General features: G+C 51.7%; 2 protein-coding genes, 1 long non-coding RNA gene and 1 other non-coding gene across 7 annotated transcripts; 2 read left to right on the top strand and 2 right to left on the bottom strand.

Annotated features, from left to right (window-relative positions):
• Window positions 1-276: 276 nt before the first annotated feature.
• LRRC20 (leucine rich repeat containing 20) lies at window positions 277-8,602 on the bottom strand. Its single transcript, XM_065671054.1, has 4 exons — window positions 8,483-8,602; window positions 7,146-7,295; window positions 5,369-5,536; window positions 277-859 (listed from the first exon to the last, which is right to left on the bottom strand). The coding sequence occupies exons 1-4, from the start codon at window positions 8,562-8,564 to the stop codon at window positions 708-710; spliced, it is 552 nt and encodes a 183-aa protein (XP_065527126.1). The 5' UTR covers window positions 8,565-8,602; the 3' UTR covers window positions 277-707.
• On the top strand, window positions 3,351-8,724 carry LOC136010214 (uncharacterized). 4 transcript variants are annotated; one of them, XR_010610796.1, is made up of 4 exons: window positions 3,351-3,436; window positions 5,391-5,487; window positions 7,256-7,528; window positions 7,870-8,724. It is a non-coding gene; the product is annotated as an uncharacterized LOC136010214 (long non-coding RNA). The 4 variants fall into 4 exon arrangements; XR_010610797.1 differs by having other exon boundaries at window positions 5,391-5,509; window positions 7,456-7,528; XR_010610794.1 differs by having other exon boundaries at window positions 5,391-5,509.
• Window positions 8,725-9,120: 396 nt separating this feature from the next.
• On the bottom strand, window positions 9,121-9,192 carry TRNAE-UUC (transfer RNA glutamic acid (anticodon UUC)). The gene has a single exon. It is a non-coding gene; the product is annotated as a tRNA-Glu (tRNA).
• Window positions 9,193-9,281: 89 nt separating this feature from the next.
• Window positions 9,282-12,873, top strand: EIF4EBP2 (eukaryotic translation initiation factor 4E binding protein 2). The gene is made up of 3 exons (XM_065671050.1): window positions 9,282-9,472; window positions 10,277-10,453; window positions 10,549-12,873. The coding sequence occupies exons 1-3, from the start codon at window positions 9,334-9,336 to the stop codon at window positions 10,578-10,580; spliced, it is 348 nt and encodes a 115-aa protein (XP_065527122.1). The 5' UTR covers window positions 9,282-9,333; the 3' UTR covers window positions 10,581-12,873.
• The last annotated feature ends 3,828 nt before the right edge of the window (window positions 12,874-16,701 follow it).

The following is a 16,701-nucleotide window of genomic DNA, read 5'->3' as shown; positions in this document are numbered from 1 at the left end:
GGATGTGGGTACATGCTTCTGGGGACACCCATGGGGTGAGCAGTGTGTGGAGACCCACTGGCGCTGGGTTGTTTTGATTTCCACAGTGAAAAAAAATGTGGGGGGAACCCCCCCCCACAATTTCCCTGGAATCCAGCAAAATCCTGCTCAGGTCTGAGTGGAATTCAGCTGGAGGCTTCAGCGTGAGCTGCAGTAAGCAGCCTTGGGGATATGCAAAGGGACTTCTTTAAGGAGAAGACTGGTAATTCAAATTTAAGCAGATACAAAACCCCAATGTAACAAGAAAACATTTAATCAGGCACTTGGTACACTGCTATGTCAGCAGTTCCAAGGGGAACCCTTATAGCTGCAGGGACATCCCCCACCATCCTGGCCCTGGGTGCTCCCCATCACCAGCCAGGCAGGAGGGATGTAGCCAAACATCCAACTCCCCCAGTTTTACCCAGACCTCACACCACGTGTGTTGTGGCTCCTCTGTCTCCCTAAAGCACAAAGCAGGAAATTACCTGGCTCGGGAGCTGGCAAAGCCATCCCTTCACGGAGGAGCCTCTCTGCTTGCTTTTTATTAATGAAAAATGAGGGAATAGCTGCCTCGCTGCCGGTCTGGGACAGAAATAGCGGCATAGCAGGGACTGAGCTAAGCCAAACCACTCTTGCAGACAGTCACCCCTCAGGAGAGCTTGCACCCCAGGCACCCCAAGACCGTCTCAGGCTTTGGGGATGGGCTCCTCTGGTGACAGCAGCAGGTCGAAGGGGACAAGGGGCCGGACCAGCAGCCGCACCTCAGGACCGACAGGGTTTGCCCGCAGGTTGAGGCTCCGCAGTGATGCCATGGAGGCCAGCTTCTCTGTTGGCAACTCTGCAAAAGAGAACACTCAGGTGAGCACCCATCCAGGCCTCAGCTGCCAGGGAATTCAGAGAGGTAGAGGGGACAAAAGCCATGGCTCAATGGGCAGCCCAGAACAAGCCCTGCTCACTCCAGTCTTTTATCAGAACCTAGACATAATCAAATATTCAATTACAGAACCACTCAAGCAATTGTCTGGCAAGGTACAAGCACCATCATATTAAATGTGGCCACTGACCTCCAGTTCTCCTAGCACTAAAAAAAGAAACCCTGCTGGTATTCAAAGACTGTTCTATTCCCAGTGTTGCAATGCCCAGAAGACCTCACCAGGCTAATGGTGGAGCATGTGCTCTTTGGCTTTGTTGGACACGCTGCAAAATAGCTCTTGGCTATTGATGGGCATCCTCTTATTTTGCAATCTCCATAAATTTGCATGTTTTCATTTAGAAAGGTTTTCTAAAGGAAACCCCTTTTACATTAAAAAAAAAGGTGCAAATCTCATGGATGATTCCAATGTGAATCGACCAAGAGCAAAGAAATGAGACCAATGCGAAAGCCTAATCAGTAAGTTAATTAAAAGACAATATATTTAGATTTCTGTTACAAATCACAATATTCGGGGCTTGAGAAGCCCACCTGTCCGAGTTTATCAAGAAGAGTTTCTTTGTAATTTGGCCACCAAAATGACAAGAGCCTTTTATATCCCCAGGTCTGATTTCTTCTGCCAATGCTTGAGGCAGAATTGCAGTGTTGTAATTATAGCTGGGCAGGAGATTCTGTAGTTTTAAACCATGAAACTTATTTTATGCTGGAAAAAGACTCGAACACCTTGATGGATTTTTTTCCTTTCTCCTCCAGAGAGCAGTGCTGTTTTCTGTGATACACATTTCCTAACAGCATGCATCTCATCAGGCTGAGCTTCAGACAGATTTTTACCTCCTCTTATGGCAGATGTGTTCACCACCAATCCCCTGTGTAACTCTGCTGGTTTTTCCTTTAATGCACTTTTTTTTTTTATTTTTTTTTTTTTATTTCTTCCTGTTTTCTCCTGTGAGAAACCCTCACTTTGCTTAAATTTAGTGAGTTAAGTGTTTTAGGGAGCAGCCTTGCCCAGGGTGGGAACAGCTCAGCTCTGCAGCTTAATTCAAGGTGCAGAGCAGTGATTCACCCTAACATGAAACAACAGGCAGGGCATGCAGTGAAGCCTACAGCTATATATCTGTGCTGTGAGAGCCATGAACTCCTCTATGAGCAACCCAAAGCATCACTTACCAGCTCCTCAATGAATAAAGTCCTTGCTTTTGAGCATGAATTATGCATACTGACTTCACCAGTTAGATAAAAATAGGAAAAAGAAGCTTTGTTAATAATTAAAGCAAACGATATTTTTTTTCAGATCAGAATATGGTAATAAGTGAGCAAAAAACCTAGCTCCTTCAGATGAAAGGGCTGCCAAGGCTTCGGGAGGCATCTGAGGAGATAGAAATGAAAGGGCTGCAGAAGCAGCTAAGGAGCTAAGTAATGAACACTGACAGCTCCAAAGGTCTTGCAGCCATGTACATCTGCAAATTGAAGGTGGAAAGACTCTGCTCAGGTCAGCGGAGCCACTGTCTGGTCACCTTTCAGCATCACCCACATCCTTTGGCAGCCAGCAGACTCCTCCAAATCCATTGGTGGAAGCACACTCTCTGGCTTGCCTGCAGCTATTAACAGAGATGCATTTTCCATACCATTATCCTGAATTAAGAGTGGTTCTCTGATGCTCAGGAGAACAAAATTAGCCACAGCCCCAGCAGTGACCTGCCCAGCCTTGGTAGTAGTTTCCAGCATCGCCCTTGTTGTTATATCAACACCTTCCACAATAAACCATTAATCAAGGAATAAGGGAAAGAGAAACTGGAGCTTCAGGCCCCCCCAACTCCCTATGGATTTGTGAGTTGAAAATGCTAATTTGGTAAAATTCTGATTCACAGGAAAAGATCTAAAAGCACTTTCCCTTTAATATATTAATGCATATATTAATGATATTAATATATACATAATTACACTTCAGAGTTAAGAGCTTATTGAGATGAAAAGGGCAGCTCCTGGCACTAAATGTCTCCTCTCACAGAGCCCACATACTCCAAGTAGGCATTAATTAATCTTCTTTTACTCCCATTTCCCTTTAGCTGGAAAACATTACCTACCACCTCCAGTTCAGTATGCCCTAGTAGGTGACTCACCCCTCTTTCTCAGCAAGTGCTTTAAAATCCATTTCATAACACTGCTAAGAGGTCCTTCAGTATCACTGAGAAAGCAGAGGAGAAGTAGGACCAGGGCATGGCTACTGCAGTGCCACAAACCAGTGATCTAGAACCCTCATAGCTGTAAGAGCAGCTATAATCCTTCCCCAAAACCCATCTCCACCCAGAGCACATACAGCATTCTTCTCTTGTCTGATGGTCTTTTATCTGGAGCAGGGTCATCAAGTCGTTATTGGTCTAAGTGGGACAACCTGGCTCCTGAACTATAAAAGGCACCAAAAGGCAGCTTCTGCTCCTTTTCATACTGCTGAGGCAGCTCTTTCCTATGTTGGGCTGGCTGGAGGTATGTGGGTAATGCGGCTGAAAATCAGCTTCAAAATGAGCTTTCAAATATCTGAACAGCTTGTCCAAGAATGTGTTGGTTACTCTTTGTGAGGCCCTGCTGCCAAAGCATGGTTCTCAGCTAGCCATGGCAGGTCAATTGTACAGGTATGCAGGAAGGAAAGAGAGAGTGCTATCTCCTATAGTCTGATTCAAGATCGTTTGGGGTGAAATGTGTCCTGCTGCTGTATTCCATGTGTGAAGGGCTCCATCCTACCTGACTGTTAAATAAAATACTTGTGCCAGTTGAACTCAAGCTGATGGATTTTCCTTAATTCTCCCTCTCCTGTGCCTTGTGCAGGCTACTGTGGGAAGAAAAGGTGTATGTATAAATACAAGCTCATAGATAATACATAAAAATGTATTGGTATATAAAAGTCTTTATATATATCTATATAAATACAAAGTCACACAAAGATGAGCCTGGGAGGTATTTGGGAAGGGCTGGCAGGGGCAATGTGATTGCCCAGACTTTTGTTTCCTTGGGAAAAAGGGCCGCAACACCCCAGCTTTCTAATCTCTACCTTTTTCTCTTTCCAGAAAATGCTAATCTTGCCTATTTCTGCAGCCAGACAACATTATGCTTGCTACTAAGACATGTCCCTAAAACACTTTAGCTTGAAATTGTTAATTTCTACCCTGTATTTTTCCTGAGTCTGATAACAGCAGCCAAGGAGAACCTGGTGGGAGGTAACCAAGCCTGGAAGCTAGGTTTTCTCACCGCCTTCTACCCCGGGATTAACCCCACTGGGTACAACCTTTGTTGCAGCCTTTTTCTCCCTGCATTTAAGCAGGGAAAAATGTAACAAGAAGCTGTATTCCCTTCTTGCAGCAGCCTGCTTGCACAAAATGAGTGGGAGATGCACTGTTTGGAGACCAAGTCTGATTTAAGTCAACCAATTAGGCTCAAAAAGCAGTGGAGGAAACTAAGAGAGCTCTCTACAGGAGGCAGGAGAGAAAAAACGGGGTGAGGAGAAAAGATGTACATTGCTGACTGTCATGGAAGCAGTATTTAACATTTTGTGTTTCTACAGGCATGGCCAGGGAGCAGCTGATGCTGTTAATAAAACTTCTGTAGCAGGGAGCAGCTTTCCCAGCAGCAGCTGAAGCCATCCTAGATAAAACAGCAAAATCGAGTGGACTTGATATTTGCCTCCCTGGGGATCTGCGTGGGCTGTGGGATGCTCCAGCCTGGGCTCTTGGAAGCTCATTCCTAAATAAACTCTTTTATCTACGTGCAACAGCTGTCCCTTTTGCCCAGCTTTTGGGTACTCCAAAGGCTTCAGCTTTGCACATGAAAGGTTTTCCTCCCACTGCATGGTCAAGGGATGAGCAGCTCTTGCTGTTTCTTTGGTTTATTTTTGTTTTAGGGGATTTTGTAGTGTTACAGCTCCTATTTGCTCTAGGAAACATTCAGGTGGGTTTGTGCCCTTACTTTGCCTGGCAGCAAACATCCTAGCCCAGCCTCCTTAGGGCTGGGTTCTGCCATCGCGTCTATTTTTTATTGAATCTGGTGACTCAGTCACAGCTGGAGCTGCCTTTGGGAGCCATATCCCAGTGCCCCGAACGGGGTAGCTTGAACGAGGCTTGATTCCCCCTGTGCCTGCCGCAGCTTTGCCTCAGGAGGCAGTACAAGCGCTAGCAACAGCAAGAGGCTAACAAGGCTCTGTCTATTTAGCATCTACCCGGCACCCGGATGCCCTTCCCTCTGCCAGATTCATGCTCCTGTTGCTGGATCACTAAGGTGTCTCTTGGCTTGGCTACATCTCAGGGCATGGTGGACCACAAGCAAAGCTTCAAGCCAGAATCCCTCCCTGCCCAGGGATGTGGATCAGCATCACCGGTGGGAGGAGCAGCTGCCCTGCTCCTTCCAGTGGGAAAAAGTCCTCCTCACCTCTGATCTCATTCTCTTCCAGGTCGATGGTCTCCAGGGCAGTGACAGCAGCCAGGGGCTCAGGGAAATGCCGAAACCTGTTGCGGGAGAGGTTGATGGCCCGGAGGTGCAGCAGGGAGGTGATCTCCTCAGGCAGGCGGTGTAGGTAGTTGCCTGCCAGGTTGAGCTCTTGGTTTGGGAAACAGGGGAGAGGGGGGAAGAAGGGGAGAGGGGATGGAAAAATAATTAATGCACAGCTTAATTTACAGCCTCTGTCCCCCATGGGCTGCCAAGTCCAGCAATGGGATTCCACCTCTAAAAATGGGGTTTCTTGCTCATCCCAATAGTTTGCCACTGTACTTTTGCCTGTTGTGAATAATGCTTTTAGGATTGATAAGTTTCTTGGCTTCCTCAGGCTTTCCTAATGAAACCCTTTTAGCATTTTGCAAGCAGGGGCTGTAGAAATAAGTAATATTTCTTACTAAAGTTAGTGCAATTCCCCCCACTGCAGATTTGTCATGGTTTAAGGCTAGTTTGTTATCTTCACATACCTGGACCCCATCTGAGGTATAAACAGAGCAGTGGAAGAAATATCTATATGTGAAAAATATCTGTTCTACAGAGTTTAACCCTCTTTGCTCTCCCACCACCCTCCCAGAATGAGCTTCTGTGTGGCCAGGAGCAGCACTTCTTCATGGAAGGCCATTAGCAATAGGAACAGGAACCTAAATTCTGCTGTTCAAGCACCCTTCTCCAGTGACAACAGATCTTTCTGCTCTATAAATACCCATGCAAGCTGCCCTGCCCCTCCTAATACCTGGTATTTATAGGTCCTGCCTTATTCAGACTATTGCAAGGCAGAAGAACAGCCCTGCTGGGGCCCAGCATGTTCATCACTGGAGTGATTTGTTCACTGGCAGAGCAAAGCCCTTGCTAGGAAGAGATCTTTTCCCCTTGGGCTCCCGGTACTGTCTAGAAAATGAAAATTGATTTCCTTTGCTCCAAGTCTTTCTTTTCCCCAGCCTAGGGGAGTTTTCACAGATGGTGCTCCAGTACAATACAGGAAGCTTCCCCAGATACCCACCACAGCGGCACTTGTGCAGTACATTATATGAACAAAATATTTGCCTTCAAAAGCTGCCAAAAACCCTGGCGCTGCTGCAGGCAGTCAGGCAAAGCCCCAGTACGATCCCCATTGTTTAAAACCATGTTGCTGGGTTCTCTGGGTGCTTGCATGGCCATACTTCAGCAGATTAGCTTCTGGTTGCTTTTGCTGGGCTCCACAGCATGGCATCAGCCATGCTCTGATGACTGTCCCCATCTCCTGCAGTGAATGAAGAGAGATCAGCTAACACTGATGTCTCATGATGGGGGCTAATCACCCAGCAGCATGCCACCATGCCTTTTGCAGCCTGAAATGCCCCATCTTGGCCATGCACCATTATGCCCAAGCTGCCTTTCGTGTCCTTGTTCAACCCCAGCCTCATCCTTGGAAGGACCTGGAGGATGAGTGATGCTGCAGCAGCCTGACCACTGCTGGAAGCTGGCAGGGCATGGGTTTGGGAGGGTGGGTGAAATAAAAACTAGTCTCCCCAGCCTGCAAGGGCTGGAAAGGGTAAAGAAAAATGGATCTGGGAGGAGGTGAACTATAGCTCGGAATGAGGAGTGTGTGCAGAGAAGCAAAAACTGCAGTGGGGAAGCTCGAGTGCTGTGCCTCCTCTGCAGCAACCTGGGGGCTCTTTGCTGGGTCCTGGGGGTTTGGAAGTGGCTGTTGTGAAGCAGTGGGGCTGCCCCTTACCTCTCAGCTGGTTGAAGGTGGTGACAAATCGGTTGGTGATGGACTTCAGCTCGTTGTTTGCCAGGGAGATGCAGTGGATCCCCTCAGTGACGCTTCTCATTGCTTTGTAGATGCCAATGGGGAAGGTCATCAATTTGCAGTTAGCCAGATCTGCGCCAGAGAGACCAAGGTGTCTTATAATGCACCTCAGCTGGGATGGAGCAATACTTTCCGTCTTGTTTTCCACTCCTTAGTGCTTGACTTGCTTGTCTGGGTGTTGCCTGCCACCCATGGATGCTGTAGTATCCTCCGCCATACTCCTCTCTTGCAGGGCTCTCTGCAGTTACCTCCCCAAGCACCAATACTTTGTTCCCATCAGCAATGCTGATGCTGTTCTGCCTCAGGTTTGTTCAACCCTAAGTCACATTGCAAATACTGCTATGGTGCAAAGTCCTTCTGCAAAACCTCAGCCAGCCTGTCTATGTCTAATACCTTTACAACTTCAGAAATCCCCCTCCATTATGTCCCTGACCCTCAGGGGATGGTTGAGCAGTGCAGGGATGCCTCCTCCACTGCTGACTGGGATGGGGATGGAGCAGAGCTTTCCCTAGACTTGCTCATGGCTGGCTTTCTCATGGTGATCAGTGCTTTCTCTTGGCAAGCAGTGGGGAGGGGAAAGGTATTTGTGCTTCTGACCTATTGGCAATTTTGTTTTACTCCACGTTATTTCTATTTCTCTTTTTAGGATGTGCCAGAGGATGGAAACCCTGTCCCAGCCCCATGGTGCTCAGCCTTAGCTCTGCTGCTTGTCCTCTTGCCAAAGCCGTGGCAGGGGCTGCACGAGCTCTATCCTCCCCTGCTTATCATCTCGCTCAGGAGACTGTCGAGAGGCTGAGTGATGAAGCTATGACTCTCAGCTTATGCTGGTTTGTACCCCAGGGCTGCGAATCCAGCATGAATAAAAATGAGCGTATTTCATCTGTTTTGATGAACTGCGCGTGGGACTCGGATATTAGCTAGGAACAGGGAAATTGCAGAAAAACATAGATTGACAAAGCGATGTCGGGAAAGATCTGGCTCCTGCCATCGCTTGCAATGAGGGACTGTATCCCTGGGGCATGTCCCAGTGCATTATATGCCATTACTGAGAACCCACTCAAACTTGGGGGAGGGGGCTGAGGGTCTTTTGGAGGAACCTTTCCCCTCCCTGTGGCTGCGGGAGCCTCGGGTGCAGCACCCAGAGTGGGGCCAACAGCTTCTTATTTTTAGACTGTGGCAGCAAAGAATAGAGCACTGCTCCCAGATACCCGATCCTTCCCTGGGCCCAAGCAGGAACTGAGCTGCGGCGATGGCCTTACCCAGGGAATCCGTTTTGTTCTCCACCGTGTCATTCACCTTCCTGGCTACCCGGGCTACCGCCTCACCCATCCTCTTCTGCATGCGGGCGCCTGGTCCCGCTGGGGACGTGCTTTGGCCGGGGGGATCCACGGCTGGAGAAAGAAATCAGTCGCTCCGGCCTTTCGGGAGAGTCCTGCTAAAAATAACCGGTGGGATCAGTGTTCCTGGGGGAGGGAGGGAGGCTGTGCTGAGGCTGGCTTGGTCCTAAGGGTATGAGATTCACAACTTTCCAGGATGGTGCATTTGTGGTATGGAGATACACCCCCTTTCCTGGAACGGGTTATGGGTATTCATCTCCTTTCCTAGTGGTCTGGGGCTGGTTTGGCCCATAAAGACAGGATTCACAACTTTCCAGGTTGGTACTTTGGGACATGGGGATGAGTCCCCTTTCCTGGTGATGTGACGGTGGTGCAGCCCTTGGGATGTGGGACTCCTAGCTTTTCGGTTTGGTGTATTTGGGATACAGGGATGTGTCCCTTTTCCAGGTGACTTTGATCAGTCCGCTCAGCCAAAATGTTTTGAGAGAAGGAGCCCTAAGCCCTAGGACGGCAGGTCCGGGGGACAGGACGGGACCTTCCTCCGCCCCCTCAAAACTCTCTTCCCACGCCGGGAGTCGAACCCGGGCCGCCTGGGTGAAAGCCAGGAATCCTCACCGCTAGACCACGTGGGAGGGCGCGGGCAGCACCGCCTGCCCCCGCGCCTGCCCCCTGGCGGCGGCGGGCGGAGCGCGGCGGCAGCGGGGGGGGGGGGGGGGGCGGGGGGAGGCGGTGCCCGCTCCGCGCCGCCTCCGCGGGGACAATAGCGCGGGGCCATGTCGTCCGCCGGCGGCCGCCAGCCCAGCCAGAGCAGGGCCATCCCCACACGCACCGTGGCCCTCAGCGACGTGGCACAGCTCCCCCCGGACTACTGCACCACCCCCGGCGGCACCCTCTTCTCCACCACCCCGGGAGGTAAGCGCCGGGGTGGACGGGGCCTGCGGGGCGGTGGCTGCGGGGCCACGCCGGGGGAGCTCTCCCGCCGCCCGCCTCTTTAAACACCACCTATCGCGAGCCTCTCGCGCCTCTATCGCGTCTGTATATCGTGTGTGTCTGTATATCGTGTTTGTCCGTATATCGTGTGTGTGTATATCGTGTCTGTATATCGTGTGTGTCTGTATATCGTGTTTGTCCGTATATCGTGTCTGTATATCGTGTCTGCATGGCGCTTACATAGCGCCTGCCGCCGGCTGTCCTGAAAGGAAGCAGGGTGTATTTTATGGGGCGTAACGTGGGGCGCAGCGGGTCCTGGCCGGGGTGGGAGCTGGCCCCCGGTAGCGGATGGCAGGCGGCCCCGGTGGGACGAGCTGATCAAAGCTCGATGCCCCGAGAGGTGTCGGTGGCGAGAGAAGGGGACTGTGCCCCTTCTCGCTGTGACCCCGTGCGGTCGGAGCATCCCTCGTCCCCGGGCAGGGGAGACGAACACGGGACGTTCATGGTGCCGCATCCGTCGGCGTGCGTTGCCCCCCCTGCCGTGAGTTAGCCAGGCTTCCGCACAGGACAGCGGCGAGCGCCCCGGGCAGCTGATACCCAGGTGCCACCGGGGGTGTTTACCTAGCGCGGAATTACCGCCCGCCGGGCTCAGATAAGAGCGGGCAGAGCGGCGGGGCGCACCCCTCTGTCCTCCCCGCCTATCCTCGGCCCTGCCGGGAGACTCCCTCTGCAAACAAGCGCTGCTGGGCCGGATCCCCCCCAGCTTCCTCTCATCGCCCCCCCCAGGCACCCGGATCATCTACGACCGCAAGTTCCTGTTGGACCGCCGCAACTCCCCCATGGCCCAGACCCCGCCTTGTCACCTCCCCAGTATTCCCGGCGTCACCAGCCCCGGCTCGGCCGGAGAGGAGCCCAAAGCGGATGCCAACAACTTGAACCACCAGGAGGGGAAGCCATCCATGGGTAAAGGACCCCCGGGTGGGGTGGGAGGATTTGGGATGGGAGGATTTGGGGTGGGGGGTGACCCCCCTAACGCATGTCTCCTTGCTTCTCGCCAGGGGACGACGCTCAGTTCGAGATGGATATCTGAGTGGGAACCACGGAGAGGCAGCAACTCCCCAGACCTGTGCACACCCCATTCGGCTTAGCAGGATCCATCCCGGCGAGGCAGAGGCAGCAGCGGTCCCTGCTGGCATCCCTCTCCCTGCCTGCCTCCATCACTCTTTCCAGGGGGCACAGCTCTGGCTTCTCCCCTTTTTTGGGTGAGCAGTCCCAGCATGCACTGGACAGAGCATCCCTTCTGGATCCAGCCCTATTCCTCCTCCTCTGCCCCCTGACAGCCTGATCTCCACTGGGCTTCTTAAAACATCCTTTCGCCTCTCTTGCTGCCTTATGCTTCCCCCCACCCCCCAAAAAAAAACCCTCCTGTTACCCCAAACCTCCCATTGCCGGCAGCTTGGGAGTCCAGAGCTGCGTCATCCCTTTTGCTTCTTCTCCCAGAAAATTTGGGAAGAGGGGAAAATAATTGCTCCTAAAACTGAGCACCTGCTTGCACCCCAGGGAGAGGGTTTTTCAGTTCCCCTGGGACCTGCTGGCATGTGGTGGACAGCATTGGCAGCCTGTTCCCTTTGGTGCGCCAGGGGTCCAAGTAAGGCCTCAACAGCGTTGGACAGCATGCCCACATCTCTTTCCTACCCGGATTCCTTCCATCATGTCCTTTTGACCGGGGGCTATATCCGCAACCCGCCAGCCAGGACTTGAAGTGACTTGGCCATATGTTACAAAAAAAGACCCCTTGCTTTTATATTTTTGGTACTAAAAAGGGGAACTTCACCAGCAATGCTTCTTTTTTTCGGGCTAGGGACGAGCACCTCTGGGAGCGTGCTCTTCTTTTTTTTACACCACACCCCCCTTTAAAATGTGAATAACACAGGAGCAAAATCCCTTGGCACTGCTGAATGTCTCAGGAATACCTGGGCACCTTGGGGGGTGACATTGCAGGGCTGCAGTGCTGTGGCCAGGGTGCTCCAGTTGCAGGTGCCAGTGTTGTTGCTGTCCTCCACTTGCTTTTTGTGCCAGGTCTTCCCCTGGCCGGGTCGTGCTGCAGTGCATAAGGGGTTTCCATGTTAATCCCTCGCCGCCAGTGGCTTTGCCAGGCTGGCACATTGTGGCCATCCTGCCTGTGTCTGGCATCTTGAGACCCCCCGGAGATGGGATGTATTTTTTCTCCTCTCTTGGTGCAACTCTTGCCTTTAAGAGTGGCATCCAGTGAGGGCATGCGTAACAGGGGATGCCACGGCAGTGCCGTGCTGTGCCCTCTGTTCCAACTAGTCCCCCCTTTTTGTATTTTTACTGCCTGTTGGGAGCCATAACAGCTTTGAAACCTTCTCAAGTGCCATTTTATCAGCCCCCACCTGAGTGCCTGCTCCATCCATCCTGTCTCTCTCACTGGGGTTGTGCCCCCCCGGTACCCAGGCCCAGGGACCTGTCACCTGTCAGGGTGGTGGCTGTGCGGGACAGGGATGGGTACGCCCCACACTGTCATCCATGCTGCAGGCTTTGTGCACTTTCCGTCCGGTAATTTATTTCTCTAGGTGTGTTTGGTGTGGGTCGGCACGGTGGCTGGTTGCGAGCTCCCATCTTCCAGCTGCTTTTCTCAATAGGGGGGTGCTGCTGCTCATTTTGGGGGGAAAAAGGCAAAAAAACCCAAGGGAATGGGGTGTTTCCCATCCTTTCCCTTGCATGGGTAGTGCTCAGTGAGATGGGATGTGAATATGTAGCTGGCCATCGTAGGCGCACGAGTGAGTGAGTGGAAGTAGAAATATGTATATGTGTGTGGGTGGGTGGTGATAAGACACACACAAATATATATATTATATATAAATAAATATATTTTCCTTAAAGCGAAGATCCTAGGAGGTCTGTTAGGTCCTCGGATCGAGGAAGTGGCAGGGGCAGGGGCTGAGGACATCCTTTGCAGAGCGGGCATGGCCACCACGAATGCAGGGACCTAGTGCCCTTGGCACAGCTGCTCATTTTGGGAAGCCTGCTCTCCAAGCAAAAAAATCAGAAAATATCCAAGGGCAACTTAACTTACGGACAGGAGCCGGAGGGAAATCACTTTTCCCCTGAAAAACCCCTTTCCCAACCTCCTTTTGTCTCCATTCCCCATCCCAGCGACTTTCTCCCGGTTCTCTCTTATAACTGGGCTTGGTGCTGAAGAGCAGGGAGGGAGTGCCTGGCCTCGCTGGGGCAGCTCCTCTGCTAGTCAGGGTATACATTTGGGTTTTTTACTGTCTCTTCAAGCAGGTGTTTGGGAGGAGAAAAGCTCTCACCAGTGGTTGCTGTTACAGTGAAATCAATAAAGATTTTGGTCTATTAAATCAAGGTGCTGGAGGTTTCTTCTGACTGTGACTGAGGGTACGGGGGGATTTTCCCTTCCTTCAGAGCAAATGCCTCCTGGGTTTCACCCTCCTTGCGGATCAGCCCTCCTTCCTTTTTATTTTAGCTTTTCACTTTTTCCCCTCCCAAATTCTTTAGGTGAGTTGCTTTCCAAATTTCCAGTTTGGAAAAAAAGGGGATCCAGGCCAAGGACAGTAAATTAGGAGTGAGCCCCTGCCTCTAGCTGTGCGGAAATTAAGCATTACAAAGATCAGGGGAGAGTCAAACCCCGAACCAACAGCCAAAGGTTAAGGAGGGATGCGACTGCAAAATTTCATGCACAGAAAAATCTGGTTTTACTATAGGAGGGTCTCCCATGTGCAAAATTGCTGCAAATTGGTCATTTATCCTGCACCATCAGGTGCAAAACCCTGTATAAACCTGGGCATCAAACTAGAGAGGTGCCAAAGAGCATGGGACATGTCCAAGCTAGACTCCAAATAAAGTCCTGAAATTAAGCTAAGCTTAAATTGCAAACCCCCAGCAGCTCCCCACGTTGCTGCTAAAGGCAAGGTTGCATGAGCCGGGGGTACCCTGACCAGTGACCCCCTCCAGCTGATGTGAAAGAAGCATGTGCCATCACGCATCCCTGCCTTGCAAGCACTGGGCATGTTCCCCAAACGTTGGCTGCACTGCTAAAGCCATCACGTAAACTGGGTTTTAGCTGCTGGGGGCTGCAAAGCTGTTGCGAAGCCAAAGCTGTCTCACAAATCAGTGCTGGCCAAGGAGAGCAGGTGGGTACAAGCATGGAGGTACAGCCACCCCCACCCAAGCTCCTCCCTGAGGGCCCTGATGGACCTCAACAGCCCCAAGCAGCCTCACCTGGGGACCTCTATGCCCCGGAGCACATTTAAGCCCGGTGCGTGGCGTGGCTGCTCTGTTAGCCTGTGCTGCAGCCTTGGCTGCCCCATCTCTGCTGCTCCTGGAGGGGCTCAGCCCCATTTCCACTCTCGTAGGGGGGCTGTGCGGATGCAGGTGTGTATAATTAACATTCTCACTTTAATTATATATAGAAATTATAAACCATGTAGCAGCAAAGTTGGCCCTTTTTTGTACCAGCTACTCTGTATGGTGGGGAGTGGGGTGTCTGCAGCAAAAGCCTTTTCCCCCTAGTAGGAAGGAAAAGGTAGGTGAGAGCAGGGCATTCCCTCTCTCTGGCTGCAGGCACATGCTAAGGGGACCCAGCTTCTGTGGGTGTCTCGGCAAACAGCCAGCAACACCCCTCCACATGCTGTGGCACCCCTGAAGGTACATTACTATGGGAGGTGGACTCTGCGTGTGAAATACCGCGGTGGCAAGCCACATTCCCAAGCTCCCTGCGCAGGTCCCAAGGGGGAGCTGCGAGGGTGGCACCAAGGGTGCCACTGACATGGGTTTGGGGGCCCCTTGCACACCCCGCACTGGCCACACGTGACGTGGCTCTTCTGTGACCTCCTGTTAATGTGGGTGCATGTTGCAGCAGCAGTGCCTCGCATAGTGCTGTTACCCAGGAGAAGATTAAATTATTATTGCTCTACTTTTGCTCCTGATCCTGAGTTTAAAAGTGGGATGTAGGACAGCGGGTGGAGAAGGCAGTGAGGAAACCCTTTGCTTCGGAGGAGACACTGCTGCTGGCGCAAACATACGTGTTGCACAGCAGCTTCCTCCTGCAGTTTCTCCCCAACTTCTGGCTCTGCAGGTTGTTTCTTACATGAAGTCTCTATTAAAGGGTGCCTAAAGCCTGCTAGGGAAACCAACCCGGAGGAAAGCTGTGTTGCTTGGAAACAGGCAGCACGTCTTTGTGAAAAATCAAAGAGAAGTAAGACATTTCTGCTTCCACTGCTGAATGGGAGTGGTGGATCCCGAGTTCCGCTTCTTTCGGTCTGAAAAGTTCGTGGCTTTTGAAGCCTGTGTAAAGAGGAGAGGAGCAAGATGAAAAAAATGCTGATGAGGCATTTGGGAGCTCCCCTCTTCTGGGTTTGGCTTTGTCCATGAGATGCCAAGCTTAGGGAAGCACAACTGTTTTCTTCCTGAATTGTGGGGTGCCCTTTTTTAATCCTGGCTTCCAAAGCGCCTGCAGTGAGGTGCGTGTGTGCGGGGAGCTCCTCAGCGGGAGCTTCCAGATGCTGATTTGGGAGCTAAAAATGGAGATTTATTTTTTTTTTTCTTCTGAAAAAGATAAAAAGTCAGTCTAGGACTGAAGCTGTCAGTTGACAGCGAGCTGTCAATGAACTAAACCTGGGTAATTTCACATGCAGCAGGGCGACTGAAGCCTTCGTTGGATTTATAGCTCTGGATTTGGGTTTGAAACTGGAGCAGTTGCCGCCTGCACTTGTGGCTGCTGGGGTCTGCCCCGTGGCGTGCAGCTGCGTGATTCAGCAGAGCAGCTCAGGAAAGGGTATTTTGGCTGAGCCAGAGGCTGGGAGCCTGGCTAGTATCTAGGATCCCGATTAACAAACTTTCCAGCTCTGCTTTCCAGCCGTTACCATTTTCGGACTGCCTCCGGGCTCCGTTTACATTCCTGGCCCTCCTTCGCAGTGCCGGTGAACGTGTTAATGTCGTTTTTCTCTTTTTCCTTCAGTCTGCTGGTGCCCCATAAACACTTACTCGGCGGTGCCTCCCGGAGCAGTGCAGCAGTTGCGGATGGTGCTGCATCTGAGCAAGGCTGTAGTGCTGGGGCATTGGGGGTCTCTGAGGGAGGTGGGGCTGGGGTCCTCCTACATGGGGCCCTCTGAGGGCTCAGGGGTCAACACAAATGAAATGGGGGGAAGGCAGCTGGGAGCTGAAGGACTTGGGGTTTTATGGATTAGCTAAAACAGCATCTTCCCGTGGCAGCAGAATAAGTGCAGTGTCTGTTGGCAGAGGGAAGCCTGAAGTCATCTCATGGCTTTGTGCTGTGATGGAAACTAACAGAAGATGAATAGACCTTGTTGCTGGCCCTGCTGGTACTGGCAGAGTCCTAGCAGGAACCCATCACGGTGCCTGTATGTGTTAGGGAACAGCTGAGTGGGCAGCAGCTTATTTCCCCAGGCATTTGAGTGGCCCAAGCCACTCAAGGTGGGATTGTTCTGAGACTTGGGGGGCTGGAGCTACCCTGGTGTTTCAGAGGATGCCTCCAGATCTAACAGCCTCTCTACCATGCCCTGTAAGCCTCCCACTAGATGGGAAGGCCAAGCATGGAGGCTCAGCAGGTGGCTTACTTTTAAGCCAAACTGCTGCGTTTGGGTCTGTGAAAGCAATGCTACATACCTAACTTCACTTTGGGCAGCCGCTTCCCAGCCTAGCTGTGGTTAAGAGCCCTGGAACCTGACTGCTCAGCAGCATGGGGGAGAGGAGATCTTCTGGGGCTGGGCAGGGGGGTTCTATATCCAGCAGGCTGCAAGGGGGCTTCAGCTCTCAGGTTGCTTTAAAAGTTGTGCTGACTGCTTGCACAAGTGAGTGCTGGACCTATACTTTCCCTGTGTGAGTTCTGGGGTGCAATCCACCTTGGCATGATAAAGCAAGGAGGTAAGGGCTCATTGCAGGCCACTTCATAACCAGTCCCAGCCTGGATCCAGCAGTATCCCTTGCCCTGGTCCCCATCACGCACATCTACTCTCTGAAGGAAAAGAGCATTTTGGCTTTGAGAGATGCGGACAGTGCCTCGGTGCTCCCAAAACTTGCGGTGTCCTTCTGAACCTCTCTGAGGTGGTGATGGCATTTGCCAGCCCCTTGTCCATCTGAGGGGATTGACACAGGAGGTGATGAAGGATTAATGTGGCTGGGGGATGCTATGTGCTGGGGGTCCCTGA

Source organism: Lathamus discolor, chromosome 3 (assembly GCF_037157495.1).
Source record: "Lathamus discolor isolate bLatDis1 chromosome 3, bLatDis1.hap1, whole genome shotgun sequence".
Taxonomy (NCBI): Eukaryota; Metazoa; Chordata; class Aves; order Psittaciformes; family Psittacidae; genus Lathamus; species Lathamus discolor.
This window is presented reverse-complemented; position numbering and strand designations above follow the sequence as displayed.

Excerpts from the sequence above, each read along its gene's own strand:
- EIF4EBP2 (XM_065671050.1), top strand. The coding sequence starts at position 9,334 with ATGTCGTCCGCCGGCGGCCGCCAGCCCAGCCAGAGCAGGGCCATCCCC. Across the intron at positions 9,473-10,276 it reads CTTCTCCACCACCCCGGGAG|GCACCCGGATCATCTACGAC; the intron begins GTAAGCGCCGGG and ends CGCCCCCCCCAG. Across the intron at positions 10,454-10,548 it reads GGAGGGGAAGCCATCCATGG|GGGACGACGCTCAGTTCGAG; the intron begins GTAAAGGACCCC and ends GCTTCTCGCCAG.
- LRRC20 (XM_065671054.1), bottom strand. The coding sequence starts at position 8,564 with ATGCAGAAGAGGATGGGTGAGGCGGTAGCCCGGGTAGCCAGGAAGGTG. Across the intron at positions 5,537-7,145 it reads CACCTTCAACCAGCTGAGAG|AGCTCAACCTGGCAGGCAAC; the intron begins GTAAGGGGCAGC and ends TCCCAAACCAAG. Across the intron at positions 860-5,368 it reads GGAAGAGAATGAGATCAGAG|AGTTGCCAACAGAGAAGCTG; the intron begins GTGAGGAGGACT and ends TCTCTTTTGCAG.